This window comes from Macaca nemestrina, chromosome 16 (genome assembly GCF_043159975.1).
Source record: "Macaca nemestrina isolate mMacNem1 chromosome 16, mMacNem.hap1, whole genome shotgun sequence".
Lineage (NCBI taxonomy): Eukaryota > Metazoa > Chordata > Mammalia > Primates > Cercopithecidae > Macaca > Macaca nemestrina.
Window position 1 is genome coordinate 74,212,465 of NC_092140.1, and position 18,724 is coordinate 74,231,188.

The 18,724-nt window shown below is 37.0% G+C and overlaps 1 protein-coding gene across 1 annotated transcript in view; it reads right to left on the reverse strand.

Moving 5' to 3' along the window:
- Positions 1-18,411, reverse strand: part of LOC105485613 (SGT1 homolog, MIS12 kinetochore complex assembly cochaperone) — a 35,801-nt gene extending 17,390 nt beyond the window's left edge. The window contains exons 1-10 of the mRNA XM_024794009.2: positions 18,267-18,411; positions 18,122-18,179; positions 13,559-13,649; positions 12,689-12,758; positions 11,906-11,976; positions 8,768-8,821; positions 8,350-8,366; positions 7,421-7,443; positions 5,666-5,762; positions 4,487-4,594 (exon numbers count right to left, since the gene is read on the reverse strand). Of these exons, the coding sequence (XP_024649777.1) occupies positions 4,487-4,594; positions 5,666-5,762; positions 7,421-7,443; positions 8,350-8,366; positions 8,768-8,821; positions 11,906-11,976; positions 12,689-12,758; positions 13,559-13,649; positions 18,122-18,179; positions 18,267-18,304 (627 nt within the window). The 5' untranslated portion in view covers positions 18,305-18,411. The remainder of the gene's footprint in view (positions 1-4,486; positions 4,595-5,665; positions 5,763-7,420; positions 7,444-8,349; positions 8,367-8,767; positions 8,822-11,905; positions 11,977-12,688; positions 12,759-13,558; positions 13,650-18,121; positions 18,180-18,266) is intronic.
- Between the last annotated feature and the right edge of the window lie 313 nt (positions 18,412-18,724).

The window sequence follows — 18,724 nt, forward strand, 5'->3', positions numbered from 1 at the left end:
ACTTTTCTTTAACATACATACATTCTTCTATGAACATTAAGAAATAGGATTCACTCTAAAACTTCTCAAATTTTAGTGGGAGAAGAAAAAGGAGGCTATTTTGTTTCTAAGATACACATTTTTATTTCTCACAATTCCAGGCCTTCATATTTTATATTGTATACATTACTGTGACTAAAAATAAGAACACAAGAACATTTTCACAAGGACAAATTCACCCCAAAAGACTGAGAATTCTAATTCTTTCTTTTCTTTTGGAGATAGAGTCTCATTCTGTCACCCAGGCTGGAGTGCAGTGGCACAGCATGATCTCAGCTCACTGTAACCTCCATCTCCCAGACTCAAGTGACTCTCCTGCCTCTGTCTCCCAAGTAGTTGGGACTACAGACACCTGCCACCACGCCCAGCTCATTTTTTGTATTTTTAGTAGAGACAGGGTTTCACCATGTTCACCAGGCTATTCTCGAACTCCTGACCTCAACTGATCCACCCGCCTTGGCCTACCAAAGTGTTGGTATCACAGGCATGATCCACCTTGCCCAACTTGCAAATCCTAAATCTTAAAGGGAAGGAAAATTAATTTTTAAAATGCATGTTTCACAATATGGGTGCCACTAAAGTCACAATTCTAAGATTGTGACCAGAGAATATTGTCATGAAATCAACAAGATGAAATGAAAGACATATAGTTTCTTAATTTCTAAAAAATTAATAGGCTGACATTAAAGCTGATATTCAGTAAAAAGTAGCAATAACTATCAGAGATACTGAAAAAATATGAATCCTGGCTTGGAAAAACATATTGGATACTACACTGTAAAATAGTTGAGAAATGCTATTTCATTAATTTCAGGGTTTTACCTCTTACTACTTTCATCACTAATTACGTATCACTCAAATTAGTAATATTTAGCCACCACTGGTTATACATGGATATGCAACATTCAATCTTGAAGGTGGGAAAGAAAAGAGAATTCCCAAAAGCAAAGAAATCGCCCTTTTAAGCTGCAAATTTTACAGAATCTCTACTATTAAGCAGATTCTCCTCTGCAAAATGCATCCTTTCTCAATTCACAAAGGTCCAAGACATTAGAACAATCAAGATATCTGAATACATGAAAACCAAATTATTTTAGTACTGCTGTCTCTTAAGTGTCCACGAAGTAAGCCTCAGTAACCCAGAGATTTTACTTTCAGTATTTTAATATTATCTTCCTCTACTGTATGAAAAAGGAAATTCAAAGATTTTATCAATTATTTCCCCAAGACATAATTAAGAAAACTTCTTTCAATTTGCTTCCCCCCAAATAGCTTAAGAGTAATCTAACAAGATTATGTGTGTACACACACACACACACACACACATATATGATATATAAAATATGGAGATTCCAGGGTCAGGACAAGAAAAATAATAATTCTTTAGAACATATCCTTAGAATCTAAGTTCTCCAATTCAAAACTTAGAAAAACCTAAGCAAAGATGCACTAGTTTGGTTGGCAGTCAGAAGTGTATCTATGTCTCCTGGGTCAGGCCAGACAATTTACTTAACCAGGTAAACTTGGGGAAAGTATTTAAAGTCCATTAACCTCAGATTTTTTTTCCACCTGCAAAACTAAGAATAAAAATACTCTGCCAATGTCATGGGACTAAAACCAAAATCCAATTTTAATTCATTCACTGAACTAAGCACCCACTGTACAATGTACGTGGTGAGGGCTGCCAAGTTTGACAAATAAAAATATAGCATGAAACATACTTACATAAAATATTCATTGTTTATCTGAAATACAAACTTAAGTGAGCATCTTGTACTTTATCTGGGGATCCTAACTGGGGCACGTACAAAGATACAAATAAAACATGCTTCTTATCCTCAAGGACTTGCATAGAAATGAGGGACATGAAATGTATACATAAACTACTATACAAGAAAGAAAAGCAGTCACTTAGTATTTAAAGAGGAAAGGGGCAGAAGAGGCAAACTGAGAACACAGTAGTATGGTTGAAGAATGGTTAAAATTAACAAATCCAAGACTCAAAAGAGAAAAAAGAGGTAAGAATGCTTAATTATCCTCGACTCTTGCCACACATCTGTGTATTTACCACACATGATATTCTTCCACCATAGGAGGTGGCTCAGTAATATAAGTTCTTAAGTCATTTATCATTTATTCACACTCGATTTAAATAACTCCAAATGGACATGCATTAACTTTTTTTTTTTTTTTTGAGACAGAGTCTCTCTCACTGTTGCCCAGGCTGGAGTTCAGTGGCGTGATTTCGGCTCACTTGCATTAGCAATCTCGATAGACATATCAAAAAAAGTCAAATTCATAATTTTCTGAACTATATCCCTCTCAAATCTACCTATTTTGTGCTTGATTACTCAAAATAATTCTTTTATTAAACAAATTCTATACTATGTGGATAGGACCAGTGACAGACCAAAATCCTGGTAAGATTTTGTCCCTTTCCTCAATTTCTACTGTCCCAAGCAGCTATTTCAAAAATCTGCCTCATAATTAACCAGCTTTGTTCTTGACAATCTTCAAATAAATAGGCAGATCCTTTTTAACTAGATGCAAAAACTACTTCACTTTGCACTTCCTTCTCCAACACTCTGCAGCTGTCTCCTTTTTGCAAGCCCAACTATCATTCTTCACGACACAGGCCAGCCCCGATCCTGTTCCACAACAGGAAGCTTCACATGTCCTTAGAGCTTCAACCTAATAAATAGTAGCACAGTATGCTGCAGGACTTGTGTATAAAAAAGTAGTAGGCCAGGTGCGGTGGCTCACATCTGTAATCCCAGCAGTTCGGGAGGCCAAGGTGGGCGGATCACGAGGTCAGGAGATCAAGACTATCCTGGCCAACATAGTGAAATCCCGTCTCTACTAAAAATACAAAAATTAGCTGAGTGTGGCAGTACGTGACTATAATCCCAGCTACTCAGGAGGCTGAGGCAGGAGAATCACTTGAACCCGATTCAAGGAGGCGGAGGTTGCAGTGAGCCGAGATCACACCACTGTACTCCAGCCTGGTGACACAGCTAGACTCCATCTCAAAAAAAAAAAAAAAAGTAATGGAAAAAGCCTACCTATATCATTTATTCCCATTAACTCATTTATCATATACCTTCACACAATTCTACAGCTGAAAGGACTCCAGAGTTCATTTGATCCACAGCCCTCCTTTCAAAGGTGCTGAAAATTCAGTCTTATAGTCATTTTGTGCCTAGACTAAATTCACAGGGCAAGCAAAGATCCAGAGTCAGATTTTTAAATTTTCAATTCAGTATTTTTCCTACTAAATTACACTACTATCTACATCTTTTGAGTGATACTCTCTGAACATTAATTCTATTGTATATCTCTACTTCTTTTAGAAACTATAAAGGAATCTAAAAACTACTCAAACTATAATTTATTCATTGTTCCCTCATTACAAAGTAATGTAAAATTCATTTTAATTAAAAAAAAAAAAAAAAAAAAAAAAAAAAAAGGACAAGGTCAGGACCTGGAGACCAGCCTGGCCAACATGGTGAAACCCCATCTCTACTAAAAATACAAAAATTTAGCAGGGTGTGGTGGCACATGCCTGTAGTCCCAGCTACTTGGGAGGCTAAAGCAGGAGAACTGCTTGAATCCAGGAGGCAGAGGTTGCAGTGAGCCGAGACAGTGCCACTGCACTTCAGCCTGGGCGACAGAAGAAGACTCTATCTCAAAAAAAAAAAAAAAAAAAGGAGGATTCATCTTTATAGTAGTTTGTATTTTTAACTGCATGAGGTAGGGTGAGAGAAGTATGTGTACATCAAAACAAACAAAACTGACAAGTTCAAGGGAAGAGACACTGTCAGTATCCAATCTTTTTTTTTTTTTTTTTTTTTTTTTTTGAGACGGAGTCTCGCTCTGTCACCCAGGCTGGAGTGCAGTGGCCGGATCTCAGCTCACTGCAAGCTCGCCTCCCGGGTTTACGCCATTCTCCTGCCTCAGCCTCCCGAGTAGCTGGGACTACAGGCGCCCGCCACCACGCCCGGCTAATTTTTTGTATTTTTAGTAGAGACGGGGTTTCACCGTGTTAGCCCGGATGGTCTTGATCTCCTGACCTCGTGATCCGCCCGTCTCGGCCTCCCAAAGTGCTGGGATTACAGGCTTGAGCCACCGCGCCCGGCCAGTATCCAATCTTAAAAGATAGGCTCATTATTGTATCTTTTAAAAAAATCTCTTTATTGAAAAACATTATATCTGTTTTAATAAGTGCACAAACACCACACAAGCTAAGTGGATTTTTACACTTTACTGTACTAGAATTTGAGAGGTAAAATAACCCTTACACTCAAAAGTTATCATTCTTTTCCCTGTCCCTTATAAATATAAAGGGCTGAAAGAATCCACAAGCTCATAAACACATCGGTGATCAGTTCACCAGTATTTCTATAATTCTGAAAATATTACTAGCAACAAACCTTTTCAATTGTCTTACCTTTGTTGAAAGTACTTTAAACGTGCTCTGTTCTGGTATTATAGGATGAAGAAGTTCCAGTTTCAAATTGTAATCCTCTCCAGAAGGAAGTTTAACCAAAGCAGACAACTAATGAACACAAAATTACCATCACATTTTGCAAATGTATATAATGGAGGGTAAAAAACCTAGACAAAATAATTATAAATCTTCAATGTTACAAATTATTTTAAACATTACATATGGGATTTTAGATTTAAGAACCTCAAAAGGTTCTGAAAGATTTAAGAACCTTTTTTTTTTTTCCATCTGTTATCCTTGACATGAATTCTTATATATATCATTAAACAGCAGAAAAGAGTAAGTTTCATAATATTTGTCATATAATCACACCTATTTGACATTTAAATATCAGGAAAACATACAAAAGCAAAATGATATATAACAAAAAGTAATTCATGTGCAAAACATACAGCTCTATCACTATCTCTTCTAAATTATCTATTAAAAGGTTCTCTACTAAATGCTAAGAAATCAAGTTGTTAAAAGTCATACTCAAGAGGCTGGGCACAGTGATTCATGCCTCTAATCCCAGTACTTTGGGAGGCCGAGGTGGGTGGATCACTTGAGGTTAGGAGTTCAACAACAGCCTGGCCAACATGGCGAAACTCCATTGCTACAAAAATTCGCCAGGCACAGTGGGATGGGCCTGTAGTCCCAACTACTCAGGAGGCTGAGGCAGAAGAATTGCTTGAACCCAGGAGGAGGAGGTTGCAGTGAGTCTAAATCGCGACACTGCACTCCAGCCTGGGCAAGAGGGACACTATGTCTCAAAAAACAAAAAAAAAAGTCACACTCATTTAACATGGTTAGTCAATTCTAAGACATGTGTGATCACAAAACTAGATCTTTTTCATGAAGTACACCACAAAAGTATAAACAAATCACATTATCTTACTAATGTAACGAAATTCTGCTCTAAATTTCAAATCTGAAGGGAAAAAAAGCACATCCAGCTATAACTTACCAACATACATATTCTTATCTCAAAGCAATGGCTTCAGATTTTACTCAGCGTTTTCCACATCATCTCAGGAAGAAATGACATTTATCTGATAAAGTGTTATAGATTATTCTGCAATATACTAAATTTACAAATAATAGTAATTAACATTGAAAAATGATTCAAAGTCTACTGACCTCTTTTTCTGAAAATTCCACATTTACATCATTCTTCTGAACATTCTTGATCATTAGTGTAATAACTACTTGAGATTCGGTTTGATACCAGTCATACCTATTAAAAAGAAAAAGAAACTTAAATAACACTTCTAATTTTCTTAAAGCTATTGTCAAAACAAAAACTAGTCTGATAAACAACAAGAGCTCCACCTGGAGGAAGAAAACAGCAAAGCAGCTATTGATTCACAGAAACAACTTTACTTTAGTTTTTTATGCTCTGTACTAAAGGAAAAAAATGGTAAGGCAGATGATGCTCACACCTTTCCAGCAGACTTAAATACTTGCATGATTTTCTGGGTTCTGACTCATCTCCAACACTGTTGTGCTTAAACTAATATAAATATTAAAGATGCCATTTATTTTAAACAGCTAATATTTACATGTCATTAACAGAGTTTTTACACTCATGTCATCCAAATACTAAAGATAATCACTTAAATCCCTATTTTACAGATGATAAAACTTAAACTCAGAAAGGTGAAGCAATAAGCCTGAGTCAACACTCCAAGCTCTCATAACTAAAGTTGGAAGCTGATAAGACTTTAGCACAGGAAACAGGGGCAAATGAGCTAAAATTAAAATCATATAAAGTTTAACTATGTCAGGCACAACACCATATACAACACTTTCCTTCAATTTCAAGATACATGGGAAGACTAATGGGTCTAGATTCTAATTATGTGCACCTTTTGTACTGAAACTCTAAGAGTTTTTTCCTACTAAATTACACTACTATCTACATCTTTTGAGTGATACTCTAAAAATGTGAAGAGTTTGAAACTCTAAAAACAGAGTTTCAGTACAAAAATAGGGAATTCTCACTTTCAAATTAGACTAGATTAAAAACTCCCTGAGGGCAAAACTGTTTATCCTGTCACTATTATATTCCTAGGACAAAGCACAGTGTCTGGTACACGTAAATTAAGTCAGATGTTGGATTATTTTATGCTCTGAACACCTTATTATTTCATGGTTATGTGCCCTACCCCTGCTGCTGCTGCCAGGGCAAGTCAAAGTTCCTCATCTACTAGGTACTTGGAGTTTTATCCTGTATCTCCCCACAATCACCATGGATAGATTGTTTTTAACATTTCCAGGCCATTTTAGGTAATTATATCCAAAACCAACTTGATTAAAGAAATTAACTTTAAGAGTCTCAGTTTCCCTTTGCAATTCAGTAAGGATGCAAAGCTCCAGAGCAATGGCTTGTTTCTGTTACAGTCCTAAGAATACAAGCTGTACACAGGCTAATGAATAATTAAAAGTCAGAAACTTGCTAGTTGCTTATTCATTATTATAATTGCTGCCCTCAGCAATTAACTTTCAACTCATAGAGAATGTTCCTATAAAAATTTGCTCCAAATACAAAAGGCAGGGTAAGTTACAATTCTGTTAGGTCTACTACTAACTTGTGTATCTGTGTAGTACCATAAACTTAACTGGAAGAGACGCTCCTTAACATATGCAAAGGTAACATAGTATGAAATCAAGTGAAGCAACTTTAAAGATGAGAAATGATTTGAATTTAACTTAAGTATAAATATTAATTCTTAAACAACCTTAAAATTAGCTTTACATAAAGCTATTACCACAATCTTAGAAAACAAAAACTTAAAAATCACATGGTAAGAATTTACTTACTATTAAACTACAGGGTTTCTTCTTCTTTAGGAATATCTATCATGCATTGTTTTATGAAAAAGAAACACTTACTTGATTTTTGACTGGTGAGTCCACTGGGATGCAGATTGATTTCGGCAAGTTGAAAGAGAAAGATTTTTACAAGTCAGTTTAGCAACTGTATATTAAAATGCACATATTATTAATTTATCCAACACTGCAGTTATTTTGATACAAAATAACTACATGAAAATTTTATTCAAAGTATGGTAATTGTAATTGTTAAATACTAGTTTTCAAAAAAAATTACAATGTTCAGCACTTAAAAAAATCTTAGTTTCAATTTCATAAAAGATTTTTCCTCTAAAACAACAGAGCTTTAAGTAACAGAAAACTTCTAAAGGCATGATTAGAAAAGGTTGCTTATATAAAATGGCCAGTTCTAAGATTGAACAACTCCCTAAACTAAAACAACATTGTTTTAAAGAAACAGAGTATATCAGCCAGGTTTGGTGGTGTACACCTGTAGTCCCAGCTACTTGGGAGGATGAGGTGGGAAGACTGCTTGAGCCCAGGAGTTTGAAGCTCAAGTGCACTATGATGGCACCACTGCACTCCAGCCAGCATGACAGGGCAAGACCCTGTCAATTTCCAATTTTCTTTAACTTTTGTCTTAGACTATCACAAAAAGCCCTTCAAGTGATTCAAACTGTTTAACCTAAATAAATGCAATAAGGTTTTAGCAACAAAAAGATAAATAATCATCCTGACCATACTAAAACACACGAAATCAACTTTAACCACACACTAAATTCATTAAAATAGGCCAATAATTTTCATGACTGGAAACTTCTATATTCATCAAAAAATGATTTTATTTCAGTTCCTAGAGGAACCAGCACTTAAACGAAATTACTCAATATTTAATTATCAGACAGCTCATCCTGAGTCTTGTCTCAAATATATTTGGTATTTGAAATTTAAAATAATAAAAACATGAAGAATGAAAACTGTGGACTTACCACCTCAGATTCTGAGCCTATTAAAACATAAAAAGGAAACATTTTCAGGTAACAGTGCATTTATAAGCAAAGTTATTTATATGATTCCTATAGCACAAACATACTGATTAAGCAAACAAATTCTACATACTTTTCAACTAAAGAAAACTAACCAAAAGAAAGTGGTTTCATTTTGCATTCTGAACTCATCTTAGACTCCTTGTAATTTCTTACTGATACACCACACAAACAAATCCACCCTAATCTCCCATTCAACATAAGAAGCTATGCAAAAACCAGTGTATCTTTGGAAGTCCACATCTAAGGAAACACATACTATTTAAAAGAAATTATAAAGGTAAAAACAAATTTGTTTAAACCGAAAAAAATTCAGATGTTTATTTCTTTTTAAACTAAATACCAAGGGAGACCCACATACCATTCTGAGCTTCTTGACACCTTTTAATCCAGACACTGAAATTAGCATCTGCACCTAGAAAGAAAAAACTGACTATAACATCACTCATCTGCACAACCTATTAATCAACAAATACTTACTGAATACCTACTACATCCCAGGCACTGTTCTAGGCACTGGGGAGTCAGTAGTGAACAAAATCTGTCTTAACAGACCTTATTGCCAACCCTTCTATAGTTATCAATATACCAATAGTTTAACATTTAGTTGTTCATCATGTAACATTTTGATTTTTTAAAAATTTTAACTACAGTCAACCTTATTAATTTCACAGATAAAAATAATCTACATTTCTCCCAATCTCGCTGCTCTTAAAGAAGTTTCCTCACACACACAACAAAATCAGACGTAAATCAAACTCTCAATATGCCATCAGTTAGGGTGGGGAGGAGGCTTGGTAACTGGGAGCTGAGTTGAGGTCCAAAAGCCCTTCCCAGCCCCACTTGCTCTTCAATGCAGATACCTATTCAGTCCACTATTCTCTCAGTGGCTTTATCTGTTACCATGCCCTTCCTACCAACACTAAGTATCCTTAAATTCTGTGAAGTTTGTCATATCTCCAAGTTACACGGCAGTCGAGGGGCTATAGGTGATGTATCATATATTTACAGATAACAGTGTAAATGAATGCATAAACAAATTATTCATTTCTGGAGACACAGAACAATGATTACATTTAAACAGTCACTGTACATAGTAAGATATGTTAAAAATATTAAAAGTACTCTAAAGAAAAGCTTATTAATTCAAGTTAACTTCAGGGAAGATTAATTTGAAAATTTTAAGTTAGAAATTTCTTAACAAAAATTTCTACTTTACTAATATATAAAAGAAATTCAACTATACCCGCCTTAATAAAAATTCTAAATACACTCTCTCACACACACTGTATTCCAGAGAACTATTATATCAAAATCTTAGATTTGAGTAACCTATTATTTTAAATAATCAGTAACTAAAACCAACCAATTTATCACACAAAGAGGGGAAAAGGTAAAAATTCTTTACCCTGTCTGATAAAAATAGAAGCCTAAAAGCTTAACTTAACTTTTTCCCAGATTTTGGCCGGGCATGGTGGCTCATAGCTGTAACCCCAGCACTTTGGGAGGTCAATGCAGGTGGATCACTTGAGGTCAGGAGTTTGAGACCAGCTTGGCCAACACAACGAAACCCCATCTCTACTAAAAATACAAAAATTAGCCAGGCATGGTGGTGCATGCCTGTAGTCCCAGCTGCTCAGGAGGCTGAGGCAGGAAAATCACCTGAACTCTGGAGGCAGAGGTTGCAGTGAGCCAAGATCGCACTACTGCACTATGGCCTGGATGACAGAGTGAGACTGCGTTCCAAAAAAAGAAACAAAAAACAAACAAACAAACAAAAAAACCCCAAAAAACAACAAAAAAAGTCTTCTGGATTTAAAGACAAATTTATTTTTAAGTGAAATATCCTCAATAGCAATTTTACCAAACAGGTCCTCTTCTGAAGGCCACCTCTGAAATAACTAAAAAATAAATGTCAATGGCATGATATTAAGATCTTAAGAAAAGAATTCAGGGGCCAGACACAGTGGCTGGTGCCTGTAATCCCAGCACTTTCGGAGGCCAAGGCAGGCAGAACACTTGAGTCCAGGAGTTCAAGACCAGCCTGGGCAACGTGGCGAAACCCCATCTCTGAAAAAAATAAAATGCAAAAATAAGTCAGGTGTGGTGGCATGTGCCTGTAGCCCCACTTACTCAGGAGGCTGAGGTGGGAGAATCACTTGAGCCCAGGAGGTGGAGGGTGCAATGACCCGAGATCGCATCATTGCACTCCAGCCTGGGCGACAGAACGAGACCCTCGCTCGCTAAAACAAGAAAGAAAAATGAAAATGTAGAGAATGGTATGACTCATGTTTCTTCAGGATTTTCACATATGTATCAAGGCACTACATAATTTGACTCTAGAATTTGCTAAGTATCAAAGCACTACATAACTTGACTCTAGAATTTGCTAAGAGTGCAGATGCCCTGTTTGCTGACTGAATAGCCCTAATTATTCACGTACCAAAACTGAGATAAGCAAGTTTGAGAATAAGCCTTAACACCCAGACCTCTCCTTTTTTAATCTGTAGCTTCCATTTGCATAATCAGTGCTAAAATCCTTTTTTCTGAATAGGTACACAACAGAAAAGCAAACATTCAAAACAGTAGAGTAAGAATGTAACATAAAATACTAAGAGTGAAGTTTCTTATTTTCAGCACTACCGACATTTTGGACCAGATACTTCTTTGTTAGGTAGAACTGTCCTGGGCATTATAGGATATTTAGTAGCACCCCTGGTTTACACTCATTAGATGTCAGTAGTACATCCCCCTCCACCATTCACGATCATCAAAAATCTCTTCAGACACTGCAGAGTTTCCCGGGAAACAAAATTGTTTCCAGTTAAGAACCCCTTCTTTAAGAGAAATGTGATAAAACTCTATCATAACATAAAGATAAAATGATAGTACAAGTAGGATTATGTAGTTTCCAATTTTCTGAGATTACTCACAATCTCTTAGTATTTTTCAGATTTAAAAATTCTTGGCTCTCACAATTTCTGTATGTCCAGATATCCCTACCACTGTGATACTTTTCATACATTTCCCTCAAAAATGTAACATTAAAAGTCACAATACTCTCAAAACTGTGTTTCTTCTGTACCCTCTCATAATTTATTCAAATATACACTTCACTTCTCCATAAAAACCTTTAATGTTAAGATTTCACATCTCAGCAATCTGAATAAAGTAAAATGAACAGACTTCTGACCAAGAAGGCAAATTAAACTTTCACTTCTCCATTAGAAAAAAAAAAAGCCAGACTAAGTAGAGACAGCATAAGTGTTTCCATAGAGTTTTTTACTTCTAATGGTAAAGTTCATCTGTGATTTAAATGCCAAAAGGCTAATCAGTTTTAAGTGATCTCGTATCTGCAATCAATATGAAATGTAATTAAGATGAGAAAAACAGGTATTGGGTTTCTACAATTAACCTGAAATTAACATTACCAAAATTCAGCTTTGGTATTTAAGACAGAAATAGATAAGTTTATTAAAGTATAATTTTTAATACTTACTATCTAACTTTTGTCCTTCTGTAAAAGTTTCTAGGGCAGCAGCATAGTTTTTTTCATGGTATTCACATATTCTGCATGAATGTATTTAAAACAAATTAAGACACACAAAAAATCTGGAAAATAGCCTTCTTTCTAAATAAAGAAACTTAGTATTTTCTACTGTTGAAATAAAAAATTTATTTTAAATATATGTTAATAAACCAAGAGACTTTCTAATATACTCTTAACATCTAGTACAATTCCTAGTAAAATTCAGTTTTGGAACTCACTTCAGAAAGAATCTGACTTTAATTATACAAACTTGCTTACTCCAAAATATAATTATACAAAGGAATTAAAGAAGTTTCTTAAAGAATAGTTATACTTATCAACAGAAACAAGATGGGACATAAAGTACACAGATATAGAGCTTTCACAGCATTAAATGTCGCCTATTTGGCTTGGCAGAATAGGATGCTGTCCAGTCAATTAAATACAGTAAATTCCAAATGATTAAAAAAAAAAAAAAAAAAAAAGGAATGTGAAATCTATCAGCTTCATCTATACCTTTCAATTACTTCAATCATCCCTTTTAAAATTTATTAAGTATAGATCTCATATTATGTATTATGGTTAACAAAATAATAGAACCATAAGTTGTATTTAAAATTGAATCATATCTCTGCTATATAACGTATAAATACAGAATTTTACAACTTATATAAAGCTTGCAATGAACTCATTCAACAAATTAAACACCTACTATCTATACTAAGCTCAACAAGAAGAGTAGCTATTGCATACCCTTTTCTCAACAGAGCAGTGGAATTATTTGGATTGAGTCTGAGAGACTTCTTTGCATCAGCAACAGCAACTATGTAGAAAAAGATGGGTTTTAGTCAGTTATTTACAGATCCTAGCAAATACATATAACATATAAATCAGTTTTAGATTTCTAAGTTTTCAAGTTGGTAGAAATGCCAAATGGTTTTAAATTAGGAAAAGCTAATACAAGATAGAATTCAAATAAATTATTACTCTTGTAGCTTCCTTTTGGCTTAACATTTAGCTTCCTTCTTAAAGCTCTTCAGTCAATGAATACAGCTGTGTCACAAAATTCACCTCCTTGTCTCATTAACATCGTCTACGTAATTTTACTCAAGGTATTCGGTTTTACCCTATTCAGATTCTTGATCAGAATAATTTTTTAAAGTTACAAAACACAGAAATATATTACTTTTTAAATACAGGTGGTCTTGTTATGTTGCCCAGGCAGGTCCTGAACTCCTGGGCTCAAGTGATCCTCCTGCTTTGGCCTCCCAAAGTGTTGGGATTACAGGCGTGAGCCACCATGCCTGGTCATTCTTTTTTATAAAAAAATACAAACAAGCATTTCATTTTAATACTCTGTCAAATAGTAAATGTGATGCTATTTTTTATCAGCATACCCAATAACTATGAATGAAATCTGTATACATTCTCCACCCAATGAAGGAAAAAGCGACATCCATAAAATTTAAATGGGTGTTGCTCAACGTGTCTGTCACATTTGAGCTACTTTACCTTGTATCAAAGACCAATTTAAAAATTCTCAAAGACAACCTTTAATTTGTCATGGGTAAAATGTGTAAGTAACTTATTAAAAAGGGCAATATACTTTATAAGAAAAGTTACCACAGTAATTCCCAAGAAGAATGTGACAATAAGCTCTTTGACAATAATACTGTGCATCATCTGGTTTCTCTTCCAAAGCCTTAGTCAGCTCCTACAAAAACAAACATGTTGAGTGTCAGTAAAAGTTTGTAAAAAGCCATCAAATTCTAATTAAAACATAATTTTTAATCAAGTAACTTATTGTCAGAAGCTATTTGGAGGAAAGCTAACAGGGATATAACCTTGGAGTTTTTCCTTATAAAAGGATCAGTATCTCCCCCACTTCTCTTGCCCCTCCTCCCAAAAGTAGACAATCTAATGTAGTATCTGTGTACCATAAAGTATGTAGTTCCTGGTCTACAGAATTCAATAAATGATCATTATTATCACCTCATATATTCTTAAGAGTTTAATTGTTATACATTGACCATTACAGATTTCCTCCTCCTAATCTGAAGAAGATTCAAACACCACATAGAATTTGAGATTCTAGAAAATGTGAAGCTGTGCAATAAAAAAAAGACGAGAAGTTAAATCTAGCACTCAGGGAGGTTAAGACAATCAATACATACACAATCAAGCTTACCTGGCCCTCTCCTAGCCTCTATCAATAGCACACAACTCTAATAAAACCCAACTAAATATTCTGTTCAAAGCCCAGACACAATCTAATAGATGGCTATGTCAACTATCAAGAGTTAGAGACTGAAACTTTTTCAACCCATGCAGTCACAACATATAGGTGTGGTAGCTGGAAAAACAATGATGCAAAAGATTACACAACTTGGGAGATCAAGGACAAGTGCAGGAACACTTTTATTTTCTGCCAACTGACTACAAACTCTAGGGATTTGGTAGTTTTCTTTAATGGTAAAATTATTTCAAGAGCCACATGTATCATTGACTTTGCTTTAACCTAGTAGTGTGACTCTCACAAAGCAACATGTACAGATGCTCCTCAAATTACATGGGGTTACAATCAATCAACAGAAAGTGTGGCTCAAACCAAGAAAGCAAAGAAGCTGTAACCTGCTACACTTCAAGGGCCTCACTTTGTAGGCTGCAGACTGTATAAGGAATTTGGACCTTAGGTGTGATGGAAAGCCATGGAAAGTTCACTGTAAGAGCATGGTCCAATTTACTATTTTTTTAAATGTCATTCTGGCTGCAGTCTGGTGAATACATTATCAAATCAGGACTGGAAACGGAGACTTCTTAGGAAACTACTAAAGTCTAGGTTAGAAAAGCATGTTAGCCACAGAGGTGACGAAGAGAAATACCGTAAGTTGGAACATATTAGAAGCAGCGAGACTTGCTAATGGGTGAACATGTGAGATAAGATAAATTGAAGATGACTGCAGGGTGCTGGGCTTGCCTAGATCTGTATGTGGCATCCAGTAACCATTCAATGAAAAGTATTGATTTTTCTCCTTGCAGATTTTTTTTCAGACCTTTCCCTGGTCTCTGCTTTGACCTCATCTTCTTTGCCACAGAATACAAAAATATTTGCCCCTCTAGTCTTAATCTTCTCAAAATCACTAATAACCCCTTATCAAATCCAACTGATTCCTATCTGACTTGATCTCTCTGCGGCCCTTGACAATAATAACCAGGCCTTTCGGCTTACCATTCTGTTGCCTCTTAAAAACTAATGTTCTCCTTGGGATCAGTACTTAAGGCTTCTTCCCCTCTACAAACATTCTTTGATTCCTTAACTATTGGGGGGCTTCACATATGTGTTGATGCATGCTGATGACTCAAGTCTATTTTGAGCCTAGACAGTGCCCCTGAGCAACAGCAGCACATAGTTTTCTCTAGACTACCTGAAATGTCCCAGGGGCAACTCATGTACAAATATTCACAATCTAAAACTACTTTCTCTCCTCAAACCTGTTCCCCAATGCTGAATGCAATCTTCTAAGTGCTATCATCCTAAATGCTATCTAAATGAATAGCACCAGTTCCTACTACATTCCCCCAGCCAGAATCTCAGGAGACATCCCTTATATTCCAATTGTTACCAAGTCCAGTGCATTTTACATAAAACAACTCCCCTTCATGCTCTCAATCACTACCCTACACGCAGATATTATTCTTCGATCCAGTCAGCACCACCATCTTCCTGCTACCCACTATCCCTTGTTCCTCCTCCAATTAACCATCTATTCTGCTTTTAAAGTAGGTTTTGTAATTCAGAAAATTTCATTTTCCTTTCTCCAAATTCTTGACACATCTCCACGATCATGTAAAACTGAAAACGCTGTGCCGGGATTTAATGCCTTTGATGGCCGGACCTCACTGTCACCTGGACTGGAGTGCAATGGCACAATCTCAGCTCACTGCTACCTCTGCCTCCAGGGTTCAAGCGATTCTCCTGCCTCAGCCTCGCGGGCAGCTAATTATGGCTGCCCACCACCACGCCCGGCTAATTTTTTGTATTTTTAATAGAGACGGGGTTTCACCATGTTGGCTAAGCTGGTCTCAAACTCCTGACCTCCTGATCCGCCTGCCTCGGCCTCCCAGAATGCTGGGATTACAGGTGTGAGCCACCGCGCCCGGCTGCACTTCTAATTAATTGCCAGGTGATACTACTACTGCTGGTCCAAGAGCCACACATTAAAAACCAAGGTACTAATACTAGCCACATGACTATCCTAGGCAATTCTTCTCCTAGGTACATACAACCAAAAGAAATGCATGTGTTCACCAAAATACACGTACAAGAGTATTCACAGAAGCTTTATTTATGCTAGCTAATAACTAGAAACCCAGATTTCCACTGTTAGAATAAATTGCGCTGTACTTACAGCTATACAACATATATTTATACAATGGAATATTACACAGCAACGCAAAAGAACTACTGCTTCACACAATATGAATGTATACTCACGTAACGATTAAAGCAAAAACAGAGTGCCTACATTCAACAAAGCACCTACTGTATGATTCTGTTTATGAGTAAAGAACAAGCAAAACTAATTGATGGTGATGGAGGTCAAAACAGGAGTCAGCAGGACAGTAAGAAGAATTACTGGCTCAGAAGGAGCACGAAGGAGCATTATGAATGGAGATACTCTGTATCTTAATCTGGTGGTGTAAACATGTGAAAATTCATCAAACTATAGATTTAAAATTTGTGTTATTTACACATATCATATATGCCTCCATAAACATTTTTAAAAGTACAGTAAGATGGAAAGTGACAATAAAATTCATTATGTTAATATTGTTTAAAAGCAACTTTTATATAAAGCGGATTTCCAAACGAAGCACTAGGTCTAACAGGACAATAACAAATGTAAATTAAAAGTAATAGCTGTCTAGCTAATACAAGGAATTATGGAGAAAAATTATCAGTGCTTTCTGTAACATTATCCCCAAACTGATCCCAGAAGCCTTACTCCCAGTATCTAAAGGTCTATATATTTAGGTACAAAAAACACCTGGACCCTAAAAGGCCTTATAGGACCTGGCTCCTAGTTTCCTGTCCAACCTTATCTTTTAATCAAATGGGCCCTCTAATAAAAAGAGCCTTTTTGTTGCTTCCCATACAGGCCCAACTTCATTCCTACCTCAGGATTTGCACTGGCTCTTGGTCCTGCCTGGAATACTCTTCCCCCAGAGCTTCCAAGTAATATCCCTTGTTGCTTCAGATCTCAGCTCAAAGATCTTCTCAACGGAGGCTCTAGTACCATATGGCACATTTCTTATAAAAGTCATAGCTAGAAAAAACGCTGTCTTGCCTCAAAGTGTTAAACATAACAACAAAACAGGTTTCCTCTTCTCTGTGATGTAACGCAAAAAACAAACTCCTGGCTAAATTCTGTGACCCACACCATCATTTATCTTTAGGTTCTCCTCTAATTCTTATTATTTAATTCTTGCTCTTTTACATTCCTTTACAGCTTTATGGTTTGTCTTCACTGCACACCTACAAAAAGTGATTTCTAAGTTAGCTAAGTATATAACGAAGACTTTAACCCATAGCAATCAGCGCCTTTGCACACTGCACTCAAAAACAATTTTTGATGTATATACAAATGAGTGAATAATGAACTGTGATAAGACATCTGGAAAGTTTCAGGGACGTGAGGGAAAAGGTTTTTGCTCCAATAAACCGACTTCATACCGACACTTTTACATAAGAGTGGCAAGAATGATTGTCAAACGAAAAACTTAACTTCATCGAGCCCAGAGTCCACTTTTCTAGTCACAAACGTCATTAAAAAACAAAAATTCTTTCAGCCCAGCCCAGAGCCCACTTTTCTCTTCTAGTCATAAATGCCATTTAAAAAAAAAAATTCTTTCAACCCAACTACAAATGCCAACCATGCTCCCAAGAAATACAGGTTTTTCTCAGGAGCTGTAGGGAGTGGAAAGGGCGAGATAGGAGTCTAGGGTAACGCGGCTACCGTGGAACAGAGAAAGGAGACCCAGAATCTCAATACCGGGGCTGAGACGCAGCATCAACAAGAGCCTGGGTCCCTGTCCGGCGGTGCTGGGAGAAGGCGAGTCAGCCGGGCCCCGAAGTGGCCCAGTTCCCCTAAAGAGAGTGGAGGAAGCAGAAATGGGCTCTCTCACCTCTAACGCCGCCTGGGGGTCCTCGTCGATTAGGGCATCCGAGAAGCTCTGCAAAAACCTGTCAGGAAAACAACGACTTCAGCACGGCTCACTAGCCAAGGAAAGGGGGATAAAATAAATAGCAAAGGGAAAGAAAAACACGCACCTCTGGGATGTTGCAGTTCCTGCTGCAGCCGCCGCCATCCCTCGTAGTCACTGTTGCTGCCGCCGGAGTTGCTACTATCGCGGTTACCACCTCCACTACCGCCCAAGGGGGAAACTTCTGGAGAAACACCAACCGAGCTTCCGTCCTAAATAGCCAACGAGCAGCCACGCAGCGTGCTGCTAGCGGAAAGGGAGGCGACACGCCGGCGCGGGGCCAGCCGGGACAGTGGAGGACCGATTCCTCCCAGTCCCACCCCGGCCCAGGACCAGCGCTCCCAGTCCCCGCCCCTCGCAGCCATGGTTACTGAAGCCTGGGGCGTACACGTTCTCCCTCCCTTCCACGGCGCCCACGCCAGCGGGCACTCCCACGGAGCTTTCAGTAGTAGTTTAGAAGCACTTTTGTAACGTACTGTCATCCCCTAGGAACGTGTGGCGGTTAGGGGCGTTTGTATGTCAGTT